Here is a 15773-nt window from a genome sequence, read left to right on the forward strand (position 1 = left end):
ACCCGATTGGTCCATGAGTTCTATTTAAAGCGCATGGAGGGTCATTGTTCGGGTAATCCGTGCATGAGAGAAGCTTATGTAAATTTTCATTCTTTGATTAATAAATTGTCTGTACCCACGTTGGGACAGGCCGTGGACTGTTTCCCTCCTTGCACTCTGAGGGTTTTAACCACGTCAAAAATACTGGTGTATTGATTTGAGATCTGGTTGTGAGCGGTGTCCTTTTGGTATTCTTCTGTGGAACTTACCCTGTAAATTTCTACATGGTATCAGAGCTATTTGAGGGCCGCGTCCGTTGGTGATCCAAATCTGAAGCCGGTAGAACTGCATGCGGCTGTCGTTTCCTAGATCTGCTGTTTCTGACTGCTTTCGGGCCGAGAGGACTGCTCTGTTGCATTCGGAGCATCTGTTTCAGTGAGGAACCCCTTTCGTTTCACGCGAAAAGGTTTCTGGTAGCCCTAGCTGCGTCATTTTTCAGATCGGGAGGTATACAGTGTTTTTTTTTGCAGTTTACTGTCATTTTCTCTCTGCTTATTTCGGTTTCGGTTTATTTAGCCTTTTTTTTTCCCGGATCTATACCTTTCATTTCTGCGTATGCTCTTTGCCCTGCGACTCTGTGCGATCTGGGCAAATCAGAAACAGAAAGAAAGGATTTTTCTCATGCGTATGCTCTTTTCCCTGCACCTTAGTGTGATCTCGGAAAATCAGAAACATTGAGGAAAATATTTAGTTTTTCGGCTAAAAGCTAACTTTGAGATTTTTTTTAAATTTCTAGTTTTTTGGCTAAAGCTAACTTCGAGCCGTAAGGTTCGTTTTTCTTTGGATATTCGTGTTGGGTTTTGTGTTTTGTGTTTTGTAGGGAAAAGAGTCTTCCCAAGGCAAGCACGCAAATCGAGGCCCCCCCCCCCCCCCCTCTCTCTCTCTCTCTCTCTCTCTCTCTCTCTCTCAAATCTTTTGTATAGATCAATTGGTTCAAAGACCTTTTAAGAGAGTAGAGGTCTTGGGTTCAAGTCTCCATTTTGTGGGGGCGGATTTTTTCATTCCCGCACATTCGCGCACTTTGCCGGCAACGTCAACAATTTTTTTTTAAAAAGCCATAACTTCTTCATCCGGAAGCCTTTTTCAGAGCCGTTTTTTTTAAAACCGCCTATTTTTTCGAGATCTATCCATTGGACCACTCACTTTCAGCATCTTCAGCTTCAGTTGTTTTTCAAAAATGGAAAGTCCATGCCAAGTCATTCTTGACAGCACTAACTACTTCCAATGGGTCGCCTACATGGGAGATTTACTTAGAAGTAAAGGTCTCTTCAGAATAGCCACAGACCAAGAGAAGAAACCCAAAGATGAAGACAAGGCCGAAAAATGGGAAAATCGACAAGATCAAGCACGTGGCTTGATAGGAATGTCTGTTTCTCCTGATCTTAGATTTCACATTGCAGAAATTGAAACTCCTCATGAAGCATTAGAAAAACTTGCTAAAGTTTTTGGGATTAAAAATGAAATTAGATCCCATCAACTTGAAAATGAGCTGCTTACTTTGGATCCTAATAATTTTTCTTGCATTGAAGATTTCTTGTCAAAATTCAAGAACCTTAGATATCTCTTGGAAGGTGTTAAAGTTAAGAAAGATGATGGTAACCTTATTTATTCCATCCTTACTAAGTTAGGGCCAGCCTACTCTGTATTTGTTTCCACTTTCCATTCTACCAGGGAAGCTTTCATTTGTCAAGGCAAAGACTACAAGCCCCCTTCCTTTGACTCCTTTTGTGATTCCTTAATAAGAGAACAAGAAAAACTCTTACACCTTGGTCTTCTTAATCTTGGAAACTCTTCCACAAAAGCGTTAGCCGCCCAGCAGTATCCAAATTCAAAGAATCCTAAGAAGTCTTATCCTCAAAGGAATGGTCCTAAACCAACTCAGCCTCAAGATGAAAGATCATTTCAGCAATATGATAAGCCAATAAAAACAAATGGAAGAAGACTGAAAGACATTGTAACTTTTGTAATCGAGATGGCCACTTAGAATCTAAATGCTTTAAGAAGATGGAAGCCTTGGAAGCCGCAATGAAGAAACATAACATCCATCTGGAGCCTACTTCAACTTCAACTTCCGGAACGGCATTTTCTGCATGTCATCGTCAATCATCTCAGTCTGGTTATGCATTAAATGTATCTTCTTCTTCTTCTCATTCTCATGAGTGGCTCATTGATTCTGGAGCCTCTTGTCACATGGCCAAAAACCAAGCCATGTTTTCTTCTTTAAATGATTGTAACACCAAAAATATATATGTTGGTGATGATAGATCTCTTAATGTTGTAGGGACTGGAACTGTTCATCTAGACAATGGTCAGTTCAATGATGTATTATGTGTTCCAAACTTATCCTGCAACCTTCTATCTGTCTATCAGATAACTCATTCAGGTGAAGGTAAAATCGTTGAATTTTCACCTCATGATGTTGTAATCAAGGATCTAAAAGATCCTAAACAGATTCTAGCTACTGGTCTTGCTGATGATTCCAAAAGGTTGTATAAGTTTCACAACTTTGGGTCATCCCATCTTCCCTCAGTATTTGTTGCTCATAATGATGAAGTGAGCAAACTTTGGCATGAGCGGTATGGTCACTTAAACTATCGCTCCCTTCAGCATCTCTGTAAAGAAAACATGGTGACAGGTCTTCCTATGGTATCTTGCAAAGATGGTGTTTGTTCCGGATGTGTACTCGGAAAACATCATCGGGACAGTTTTGACAAACGTGCCTCTTGGCACGCCTCAGCCCCTTTACAGCTTGTGCACAGTGATTTATGTGGTCCTCTTCCTGTTGCTTCATTCTCTGGCTGCAAGTACTTCTTAACTTTCATTGATGATTTCTCTAGACGCACTTGGGTATACTTCTTAAAACTCAAGAGCGAAGTATTTACCACCTTTTTGGCCTTCAAAGCATTCGTTGAAAAACAATCTGGACATCAAATTCTTAAGCTAAGAACTGATAATGGTGGAGAATATGTTAAAAATGCATTCATCACCTTTTGCACCGAAAATGGCATTCAAATGCAACATACTGTTCCATACACTCCACAACAAAATGGTGTAGCTGAAAGGAAAAATCGCACTTTAAAGGAAATGGCTAATTGTATGCTGCAATCTAAAGGACTCAGTCTTAGTTTTTGGGCCGAAGCAATTAATTGTGCAAATTATATAATCAATCGCACTCCTACTAAGGTTCTAGAGAATATCACTCCAGAAGAAGCTTGGAGTTCCATTAAACCAGATGTAAGTCACTTTCGTGTGTTTGGAAGTGAAGCATGGGCCCATATTCCAGATGAAAAGCATAAAGCCTTAGAACCTAAGAGTGAGAAATGTACTTTTGTTGGATATTCTGAAGATGTAAAAGGCTATAGACTTATTCCATTTAAGTCCAAAAATGTTATCATTAGAAGAGATGTAAAATTTGATGAAAATAAATCGGCCTGCGAGCCTAGTCCGGCGGATGTGCCACCTCTTCCCATCTCTTCTATCTTTGAGAACATTTCTTCTTCTGATGATGAAAGCGAGGATGATAATCCTTCCCCACCTTCTCAGGATCCTCAACTTCCAAGATGGGTCCGTGCTACTCGGGATGCAGCAGGTGATCTTGCCGGTGATCCTACAGATCAGCGACGTACACGTTCTCAGTTTGAAAGAGCCTCTTCTTTACTGGCTCAAGCTCCAGTGAATCATGATCCTGACACTTTTGCAGAAGCTTCAGGCCATCCACATTGGGAAACAGCTATGAATGAAGAATATCATTCATTGATGACAAATGATACATGGGATCTTGTTCCTCTACCAAAGGGACGCAAACTTGTTAGATGCAAATGGGTTTACAGAACCAAGTATGGACCAGATGGGAAAGTTAACAAACATAAAGCTCGTCTAGTTGCTAAGGGCTTTTCACAGGTTGAAGGCATTGACTACACTGAAACCTTCTCTCCAGTTGCCAAAATGAACTCTATCCGCCTTGTTCTTTCCCTTGCTGCCTCTTTAAAATGGGAAGTACATCAAATGGATGTTAAATCTGCCTTCTTGCATGGGGACTTGCAGGAAGAAATCTATATGGAACAACCCATTGGCTTCATACAAACAGACTCCAGCCTCGTTTGTCGCCTTAAGAAATCCCTTTATGGCCTCAAGCAAGCTCCTCGAGCTTGGTATGCCAAAATGGATAGCTTTCTTTTAGAATCTGGCTTTTCTAGGTGTCATTCTGACAATACTGTCTACACCAAGAAAGTGGGCAACTCTCTCATCATCCTTGTTCTTTATGTTGATGATCTTATTCTTACTGGTAGTGATCCCAACCTTATAAACCATGTGAAGTCCAGCCTTAAAAAGAAATTTGAAATGACAGACTTAGGACACTTACACTATTTTCTCGGTCTTCAAGTCTTGCAATCCCAAGAGGGTATTTTCCTTTCCCAGTCCAAGTATGCTTGTGATATTCTTCGTCATTTTCACATGGAAGACTGTAAGCCAGCCCCTTCTCCCTTTCAGTCTGGAGTCAAACTTTCAGTCTCTTGTACTTCTCCTGAAGTTGATGCTACCTTATACCGTCAACTTGTCGGAAAACTCTTGTATTTAACCCATACTCGTCCTGATCTTTCCTTTGTTGTTGGCCTTGTTGCTCGTTTTATGCAAAACCCCCGTGAAAGTCATTGGAAAGCAGCTAAAAGAATACTTCGTTATGTTCGAGGTACAATACAGTTTGGGATTCATTACAGTGCCAAAGCAGCTCCTCTGTTAGTTGGTTTCACTGATTCTGATTGGGCTGGTGACCTTGATGATCGGAAGTCTACTGCCGGTTATGTCTTCACTCTTGGTTCAGGACCTATTACATGGGCTTGTAAGAAACAGGCTGCCATTTCTCTTTCGTCAGCAGAAGCAGAGTATCGTGGTGCCGTGGAAGCTAGTAAGGAAGCCTTGTGGCTTCGTCAGATCCTATCAGAGTTTGGCTTTGAGCAGCAGCATCCAACCACACTTTGGTGTGATAATCAAAGTGCCATTCAGCTATGCAAAGATCCAGTCCAGCATCAGCGCAGCAAACACATTGAACTACACATGCACTTCATCAGAAAGCTCATTCTTGACCATGTTCTTGAAGTGCAATATTGTCCAACGGATGATCAGGTTGCAGACATCTTCACAAAGGCTCTCACAGAGGCGAAGTTCACTAAACTTCGATATATGCTTGGAGTTCAGGAAGTTGTCACTAAGGGGGGATAGGCTCTAGTGCCTCCTTCCTTCTCCTATTGTGTCATATTTGTAAATCCTTCAATCCTATCCCAAGTTGTTCTTAAGGGGGATGTTAGGATATTCCGACACATAGGATATAGTTAAGTTCAACTTGGTCTAGTATAGAGTTAGGTTAGAGTTAGGTAAAGTGTGTTTCTTTACCGTTGTACATTTTGTAACTTACAATCCGACGGTCACGATATGTAGTGATCCGACGGTTCACTCTCACCTCGGTATTACCGACACTTGATCCGTGGCTTGACACCCGATTGGTCCATGAGTTCTATTTAAAGCGCATGGAGGGTCATTGTTCGGGTAATCCGTGCATGAGAGAAGCTTATGTAAATTTTCATTCTTTGATTAATAAATTGTCTGTACCCACGTTGGGACAGGCCGTGGACTGTTTCCCTCCTTGCACTCTGAGGGTTTTAACCACGTCAAAAATACTGGTGTATTGATTTGAGATCTGGTTGTGAGCGGTGTCCTTTTGGTATTCTTCTGTGGAACTTACCCTGTAAATTTCTACATTTAGACTAGGCATTTAACAAAAATTTACCAAGATCACTGCATCTCACATAGGTCCTAGGACTTGCACATCATATAGGTTAGTCAATCATTCAAGTAGCGGGTGTCCATCTGGTCATTTGGTTCCAATTCATAAGAAGCAAGAATTTGTGACTCCATTAAGGCACTGGTCTCATAATAGAAAATTTAATTTAATCAATAATCTTGTTTAATTTCAACCAAGTGGCTAGGCCACTCATCCGTGTTTGCCAAGTAAGTTGATTCTCAACTTGCTTTCCTTTACTTCATTCCATAGGGACTACCCCCCATAGCCTGCTGTTGGGAGACAACTAGAATGGAGTGGGCGGGGATCAGAGTGACAACCCCCGTCCTTAGTGTTGTCGCGGTGCCTGTACAATCCGGGCGACAACAGGTTGAATAATGGAAATGGATTTATGATAACTGTAGAGGTTCCATTGAAAGCACTTAGGTGGTACAACGCCCCAAGAATGAGGAAAAATCAAATGAATGTTACTAAGATGGAATGAACTGCCGACCTCTTGAAAACATTGCAATTTAATAAAATGTGGGAAGACAACATGAAAAGTCATTCATAATGTTTGTTTTCTTTTCATGTAGTTATGCTTCTTATTTTATGACCCTAGGTCTTCCAAATAAATTATTTTATTTCTTGGATTTTTTTTATTTGAAAAAAAAAATCATCGACATACCATGTCGAAAACAACAATTTGTGCAAAGTAAATTAATATTAGAAATCTAAAGATAGTGAAAAAAACAAACACCATATGTAATATCAAAACCATGAAAACAACATTAAAGATGGCGTATTAAGTACCTGTGCAATCTTTATGCTGTTGATGCATTCAAGTATTAGCGGAGACAGGCTCTGAAAGGACTGGAGGTGTGGAGAACATAGGAATAAGAGAAGGATCAATTTCTATTACCAGTTTATGACAACGTGCCAAAAATAGGGCTTGTAACATCAATCCTATTGCTAAGCTTACCTCAGTGATCAGGTTCTGTTGGACAGCTGCTTGTTCAGAAGAAATGCTGGAAGCTTGTGAAGCATCTACACGAAGTCTTCCATAGAATGCTCGAATTGTGGAAAAGGCTGATAATTTTACTGCAATACACACAAAAGAGCTAGAATGTGTTTAAACTTTAAAGAATGGCAAAACATACTACATATGCTTGGGTATCTAACAAAAAAATTATGGTAACAATATATGATGTCTTCTTGTATCTTATACCTTGCCATGAAAGCTCCGGACGAAGAGAATTAAGAAATGCTGCAATCATGTTTTTTCCATGTTCAAGTATATCAGGTAGTTTTGCAACAGTTACAATAGATGTAATGCAGTCTAGAACCTTTCCTAGAGGTGGGAGCAGATCTCCATTTTCCTCTGCATTCACAATCAGAAATAAGAATTTATAATTGAGTACAATTATACTATGACACATCTTAATATATAATCAGCATAATGGCATCAAGATAAGCACATATAACAGATACTTTAATTTCTGTTTTCTTATAATTTTATTGGTTTGAACTTTGAATAACCCAAGCGAGAGATGAGATAAATACATGTCTGGTGCATAAGAAGAATGATTACAAATATTTCTATGAGAAATACTGTCAAGGCAAAAGCCTCCAATACAATAATGTGAAGAAGATAATAACTTCAAGGTTGAGGCCCACGTCTTGAACACAATTTCCATAGTAACGGATCTAGATGAATTTTGAACATCGAGAAAGGGGAATACCAGGTATTCAAGTATATATACATGGGGTGAAAATGAGGTGAGTAACATATGCACACTCTACAGGTAATTCATGGCAATGAAGTAGAATATTTACACTGAGGACAAAATTACACATGCATAACATAGGATAACCACTACAGGATGCATAAGCAAAGATAATGCGAACATTCCAGTGTATTTTAAAGTATGTGATAACTACATTATGCAGCATGTTACCCACCAAAATGGATAACACTAGAGGAGAAAACTTTTTCTCCTATCTTGGATAGCCAGCCAGCCAGCAGCCCTAAACATTGCTTGGTGGTGATGTTATGCCACATTCCTCTGCCATTTGCACAGGGCATTCACCTCTCACCATCTGGCACTCCTCATGAATGAAGGTGGGCTACCACTGAGCAGGCAGTTTAACCATTTTGAAATCAAGTTCTTTTACTTAATGTTTTAGGCATTTTAACATGGATAAAGGGGTGATCCAAATGATTGGCCAATCTTGACTGTAAACTTGTTTTCTCACCTTACCATGGGAGTTATCCTTTAGCCTTTTGGGGCTTCTTGACCAATGTTGCAAGAAGCGTCCCCCCCCGGTTCCAAGGCCCGAAGCGCGTCCCGTAGGGATGCGTCCAGGAAGCGTCCCCGGAAGCGTGTTTCTACCTGTTTTGGACGCTTCTTGGAAATTTCGGAAGCTTTCTTTGAAGCGCGCTTCGTACGGCGCTTCGCAGTACGAAACGTGGCGCTTCGGAGGGCGAAGCGTACGCTTCCCACACACTTCCGTATGATTCCGGAAAAGCGCCGCGCTATTTAGGAAATCGTTTTTTATTTTTATTTTAGGTGAGTTTGCTTGTTGGAGGTGGGTCCACCTTGGGTTAGGGTGAGGAATGAAGGCAAAAAAAATATAAATATAGTAGATGCTCCCTCATGGTAATGTTAAATTCTTAAAGTAAAAGTGACATTCTCCTTTATTTTTCATTTTTATCCTTTTACTTAAGTTTTTAACATTACCATGAAATGACTCAGGATGTTTGAGAGTGGTTCCAGCGTCATTGGACTTCATATGGAGAAAATAGAATTTCATATCCTATTCAAAATTCAGCAGACTTAACAGTTTTCACGAATTCAGGATCAATGAGATTGTGGCATTGCATTAGATTATATCAAGTATGAAGGTATGCGATTAGCATTTAATCAAGAGCACCAAGCCGTATATGTACCCTAGTGTTGGTGGTGTTAATTGTTGAACTCCTTTGTCACGCGGCACGCCCTTAGCAAAAAATTACCTTTCAATCAAGTCAAAATCATTGATCAAGCATGTTAAGCTTTTTCTACCATATTTTAAGTCTCGAATTAGATAGTTTGATCAAAATTGGGCAATGTTGACTAATATCCCTAGACAATCGAGGTAGAGGCAAAGGCTAGACAAGAGGAGAAGAATCTAGATTCTAGATGGTTGATGCATCTAAATGGTTGATGCTCGAATAATTAATCATTAATGTACAATGGATGTTATATCTATCTTGATTTATGCAAAAATATGCATGTTTTCATGTCTTCTACAACTAATTTGGTATTTTGGATGTTTGTTATGAGTATAAATGCAAAAAAATATAAATATAAATATATATATATAGCAGACGCTTCCGCAAATGCTTCGCTTCCTAGATTTTTGGAAAATGACGCTTCCGCGTCCCCACTTCCAAAAAACGTCCCCGCTTCATGCAACATTGTTCTTGACCAAAAATGGCTCTCCAACATTTCTAAAGGCGTAACTCCTCAACCGTGAGGAATTAGAAGACGTACCACCTACCATTGGAATCGGCATCACAAGGAGAATCAAATGATGATGATACTAAACCCAAAGACTTTGATATTCCTTGTCATTTTTGTCATCGAAAGTGGGGCTTCTTCTTGCCCCCTTCCTAGTTGAAGCTCCCTATTGGAATGGCTCAATCCTTGTTGGAACAACCCACCTACAATGAAAAGGCAAAGTGGGATTTTTCCTTAGTTACCCCTCTTCACATAACTATGCAGCCCCTCAATGCTTCAATCCTCTAGCTTTTGTCTGATCTTACTAAGTTTAAAAATTATTAAATTAAACCGAACACCATAATAGATCAAGAGAAGAAAACATAGATCCAACCCACACAAACGCAAAAACATTACACAAGATGTCAAATGAACTTTCTTTATTAATGGCAGTAATCTCACAAGACAACAACAACATTTGATAGAGAGAAGGCAAGCCTTCTATAAAAAAAATTAATGGCTAGTTGGATGACTCCTCTAGGAAACTATTTTTTACTAGTCATCCAAATGATGGGGGCTTAGCAATTACATAAAATATCACATTACAAGAATAATTTTTCACACCAAGGGGTTGAATTAGTTCACAAAGCCCATATTGGTTCGTGGTTCCCATTGCTTGTGGTCCAGATAAATAAATGAGGAAGAATAGTAACCATAAGTAGCTCAATATCCCATCCCAATATCCTTAAGGGAACTCAAGTTGGCCAATAATAGTTCGACTTGGTATAATAGTTGGTCCTTTACTGAATTTCTTTGTCCAAGATACCTCCAATGACTAATTTGACGTTTAAAACAACTAGATGACTCTCCAAATAGCGAGTTTGCTTGACTTTTCCTCTTTAGTAAACCTGACTTTCCCACCTGTGCTCTATATCTCCAACACTTTGATGATTTTGACCATTCGGCCCCTAGGTTTGCTATAACTTGCCCTAATTTGAACTAGATATTCCTTCAATTTCCCATATCCTACATAGCAGTGCCACATCATCATTGTCCTATAATCACCATGCCCCTGTGATCGTTTTCTAATGCCCTACGACATCTAAGGATTCTGAGATTTGGACTTTTTCCTCTTCTTTTCTAGACTATTTATGATGTGATGAATGCCTCAAATTGTCCAACACTGACCTTGTTCTTGTTAGTTTTTGTAGCATCAAACAAGTGTTTTAGTCTCAACTTTGGTAAGAGAGGTTAAAAAAAACAATATTTCCAAAACCTAGAAAGATTTTCAAGAAAAAAACACCCAAAGACAGCGCAATTAAGTTAATTGATCAATAATTAAATAATGCCTAAGTCTAACTTAGGAAAATTGATTAATTAATAGCAATTAATTGAGAAAGATTGAGAACGCTCTAGAAACTCATATAGATTGAGTTTGAGATGATTTGGGCCATTAACGGGGATCTAATCATGGTCGTTGGTTCACAAACGAGAGAGTATAAAAGCAGGTCGAGATAGACACACCAGAGACACATTGAGTGAGTGGGTGATCTAGGTAGATCAAATTTCCCAAAGAGCGGAAATTTAGCTAGGGAAGGAATTTGAGCCTCATATCGAGTAGCAGAGGCTGACGAGCAGCAACAAAGAGATTCTGGAGGAGTATCAAGTTCAAAAGAGGCAAGAGCATGAGACTGAGATTTTTTCCCTCAGTGAGGTTGTGTAGGGACTGCGTAGGCAGCTTCAGAGGAGGGTTCGATCTAGCTGGAGAGAGGGTTGATTCAGTCGCTAGTGGCCGGGAAATTTTCCAAAAGGCGAAGTAAGTCATTCTTAGAGGCTGAGTTGGGAAAATCAACAACATTAGAGCAGTTTTACAAGCAATCTAAATTGGCTTGCGCAAAGGTTGATGCAGGGGTGTTCAAGCAACTTATTTGAGCCAGTTTCAAAGCTGAGATCAGTGTCAGGTAAGACAAAAATTATCTCACTAATTTTTGGCTAGATTATTTTGCTAAGGATTGCCAATTCGACATTCATATTTTTGTACTTAGATTCCATTGTTGCATAATAATAATAAAACCCTCATTTGTTGCACTGGTTTTCCCCCATTGGGTTTTTTCGAGCACATTTGTCCAAAAAAAATGGTGTCAATTTTATTGTGTGTGCTCTATTACCACACAATCTACCAGGGGTCCTAGGAGGAGTTCTAAAGTGACTTCTACTATACCAAGTGGCAACAATGGGACAAGAACCCATTGTCGCCTAAGTTAATGTCCCCTACACTTTACGGACTTTCACCGATGGGAGGAGTCCCGGTATAAAGGAAATCACTAAAAGGGGTAAGCCATTGATGAAGAACAATGTAATTTCCGAATGCCATTCAAGCGAGAGACTCAAATGATAGCAGACTCAAATGATAGCTTGCTTGCTTGAAGGGCGAGGTAAAGGGCTCTCCAAGAAAGGCTTAGAAGGAGAATTCAACCTAGGGGATAGAGATATTCTCTTATGAAGTAATATCTTAGACCTAAGACACTAAAGGACAAGAATCCTTAATGGCCCTATGACAAAAAGAATAATGAAGATGCGGGGCCACAAAGAAGCCTTAGCATTTGGGAAGATCCAAGCTTGACCTAAGGTTTGAAAGAACCTTAGGAGAGTCTCTACGCTAAGCAAGGATATAGGAAGGTCACAAAAATGATTAACTTATGTTGAATTTTTGAGTAGATGGACCTTCCAAATGTGACTAACCAAGGAAGACCTAGACCAAAACAATTTCGGAGGTAGGACTTGATGTTTCTCACAAACCAATCATGGGATAGGCCTTAAATTTGGAGGGCTCGAAGGAGACACCCCAGCGCAATTTCTCACCAACTTGCTCACCAAGAGGATGGCTCTAACGGAATTTGCTTGATGCCCTAGCTGGTTCGTCTAGGGTTAGGGCAGAAAATTGTGGAAAGTAGAAAAGATGAAGTTTAGGGTGATCAACAACGACAAGGATCAGTGCCTACCTAATTGGGATGGATGGAGTCAAGGTAAGTTTGATTTTTGACACTTCCGCGTTACCAAGGAGTCCTTGCAGCTTCGCTAGCCTAGAAAGGTACTAGTTAGGTCACAAGAGGAATTTATACTTCGGTTTGTAGAATTTGATGGAGTTTCAAGATGAAAGGTGCACAACCCACACCTACGAATATGCATTCTTCTTGCCAAGATGAATAACATAATCATTAAGAAATTTGCATGAAAAGAGCACTTACATGACAAAAGAGTCTATCCATCCATCACATTTGCAAACATGAAGCTCCAAGATACGACAACAATAACCCAAACATCAAAACGCATCAAGAATACTCCAATTCGTCCATCAATTGCAGGTCCAAACTCTTTTTAAGAGAAGAAATCCAATCCTAGTGATAATGAATGTTAAAATGAGGCTCTCCATGTATTTATATGAGCCTTTTAGGTATATGAATGGTCTAATTTAGACTAATAACGCCCCTAGAATAAAATAATGTGCAAAAAATAACACTACTTTGGTGAAAATCCCACCAAATAGCTCCACAAACTGAATAATAAGCCTCTCAAGAGGGTCGAAATGCTAGAACAATAGCTAATGTGGTTGTTGGGAGGCCAAATCAAGTCCCTCGTGTCAAAATGAATAGGAGGGCTCCAACAACAAATATGAAGGAGGTGGCCCCTTCATCTCCAAGAAAATAACCTATGGTGCTCCCAAGTGGTTGTGTGGGCACAAAGAATGGCCTCATCAGTCTCCAACTAAATTGAACAAGCCTGTGTTCCATCTATAAGGGTTGTAATGATGATGCAAGCCTTCCCTTGTCTCCCTAGTGTTGAAGAATGTTACTAGGTTCGAACTTCATAATTGTACTTGAAGTCAAAATGTAATATATTTGTCAAAAGAAAAGCTAAAAGAATTTTTATTATTATTGAATTGACTTGTTAAAGCATGGCTTTCATGCTTGGGTCAATTGTTAAAAGTCAAGCCTCCACTGTAGGCTTTAGGATTGTTTATTTGGGTCAAAGTCAATTTGTTGATTGGTCAAAGACTCCTCCATCAAGTCTCCTTCTGTTGGCTTTAAATAGATCGTCATCAAGTAGGCTTCGTTCAAGTGAGATCATGTTAGCCTAACCTTAAATGAAGACACAACCGTTCATGAAGTCATGTCAGCCTATTTCAAGAAGAAGCCACTATAAATACAAGCCTAAGGCCTTCGCTCAGATTATAAGTTCACACAAGAATTTAGAAGGAATAGGTTTCAGTATTTACAGGGAAGAGCTCGAATAGGGTACAGAGACGATATCGGTGCTACCACAGTAACCACAGTTCGATAACCACAATTCAGAGCTACCACAATGATAAGGGTTTGAAGGTCTCACAATTTCGGTGTCATTACAGTTTGATTCTACCACAGTGAGAAGGGTTTGGTGCCTCACAAGTTTGGTGCCATTATAGCTCAGTATTACCACAGTGAGAAAGTCTCTATACTACCACTGAGAAAAGGTCATGGTGCAACTAGAGTGATGAGGTCTCATTATAATTACAATGATAAGATCTCGGTGTTATTATAATGATGAGATCTTGGTGCTATTGTAAGGTCTACGTGCATCACAGTGACAAGAATTCAATGCTAACAAAGTGACACGGATTTTGGAATGCAAACACAGTGCAAGGAAGAACAAACAAGGATGACTTGACGGAGGTAGTCTCGAGTCTAAGTTGTAAGGATCTTGGTTGTCTCATCTTGAATTTACTAAAGGAAGAATTTTGACTGGGTTTTCCCCTCTAGTGGGGTTTTGCCCTGGTAGCGTGCCTACATCTTGTGTTCTCTTCTATTTGTTGCCTGGCATTAGTCTTAATGATAAGAAAAGATAATTCAAAAGAACAAATAATAATAATGAAAAACATCACAAGATAATGTCATAATAAGAGAAATTGCTCAACTGCCACTCTTTGGATTTCTCAACATGGTATCGGAGTGGTGGTCGTAGTCAAAGGCAATTTGAAAACCGCCTATACATCTTTGAAGTATTCTCAGTGATGTCACATTAATGAATTTCGGTACACCTTGATAAGATAAGTTTCGATCAGTTTCAGAGAGAAGAATTTGTAGAAATACAGTGACAAGATCTTAGAAGTGTGGTAAGAACACTACAGGTGTTAGTTCAGTATAAAAATCATAGTGAGACAGTTCAAAGAATGGGCGATCAAGTTCATTGCAATACAAGTTCAGTGCATCCTCAAAAAACTAGTTTAGTGGAAAGGTCAATATAATTCAGAGAGGAGTTTCGGTAAAATCAAGTGGCAGACTACAAAGGAGTCAAATTCGGATCAACTTCAGTGATGAGTTTATGTGAACTCAGTGCAAAGATCAATGTAAATCACAATCAAAGTGATAAAGGAGAATTCGGGCTCAGTGATATATGGTCAAAGTATTGATATGTATAAGAGTGAAGCATTGTTATGTGTAAGGTCAAAACAATGAAAAAGTATATTCTATCTTTCACTTGTTGAAGAAATGGAATTTGGTACAATTTCCTGTAGAGATCTATCAAATACAAGCACAAGCTACCAGCTCAAGGAAATCAAACATTTAACAAGATGCACTTGCAACAAATCGAATGAGCTATTAGATGAAAGGTACGTAAACACACAGTACATTTATGAGCTTTTAGATTTCTATTATCTCTAATAATCCTTGTTTATAACTAGTCTAGGATAAAGATTGTACTCTCTAGATAACATATTAGAACATTAATCCTTATCTTCTAGGGTTTACTAGTAATCTAGGATTTCAAGCAAAAGTCCTTGGTTGAAAGAAGGAATAACTTTTCAGAAGATTCCATCCTCCATGGTTATGTAGTAGATCTAACTTGAAAAATTAAATCATGTTCTTGGTACCATATGTTTTGCTTGAGAGTATGTATTACAGGTATAAAAGATCAAAGTTGAATACAAGGTTAACACTTCAACGAATCCTTCCAAGGTTTGAACATTTCGAGGAATGTCTCAGGCTATGCATCTTATAAAATCTCTTAATATAAAAGGTATGTTCATCTTATTTTGAAATTTGCATTAAATTACTAACATAATTATGTCTAGTTGTCTTGAATCATAAAGATTCTTGTTTAGGGTGATTCATCTTTTGATAAATCTACCCTCCTCATATTCTTGATTGATTTTATAGAACCCTAGACAGGTTCTCTGGAAAACCCTAACCTAAGGGTATGCTAATGTTAATGTCTGAATTCCTAAAACTGCCTAGGGTTATTAGGAAATGCTATTTGAAGTTTTGTTGATGATGTCATGTTCGGGATTTCGATATGATCATGAAAACCTAACTTGTTAGCGTTGAATGATGTTGTCTGAAATCCCGAACCTTTGAAATTTTGGTATAGTAGGGTTTGCATTGCTATGTTGTGTAACCCTAGATCTTTAGGGTTTGGTTGGGCATATAAGCAAAACCTTT

General features: G+C 39.1%; 1 protein-coding gene across 1 annotated transcript in view; it reads right to left on the minus strand.

Moving 5' to 3' along the window:
* Positions 1-15773, minus strand: part of LOC149233914 (ARM repeat superfamily protein) — a 524198-nt gene that overhangs the window by 42070 nt on the left and 466355 nt on the right. Inside the window, exons 31-33 of the mRNA XM_089371682.1 lie at positions 7044-7196; positions 6798-6916; positions 6629-6688 (exon numbers count right to left, since the gene is read on the minus strand). Of these exons, the coding sequence (XP_089227808.1) occupies positions 6629-6688; positions 6798-6916; positions 7044-7196 (332 nt within the window). The remainder of the gene's footprint in view (positions 1-6628; positions 6689-6797; positions 6917-7043; positions 7197-15773) is intronic.

The sequence above is a fragment of the Pinus tabuliformis genome, chromosome 8 (genome assembly GCF_031772625.1).
Source record: "Pinus tabuliformis cultivar Carrire ecotype Pingquan chromosome 8, CPIR1, whole genome shotgun sequence".
In the NCBI taxonomy this organism is placed as follows: Eukaryota; Viridiplantae; Streptophyta; class Pinopsida; order Pinales; family Pinaceae; genus Pinus; species Pinus tabuliformis.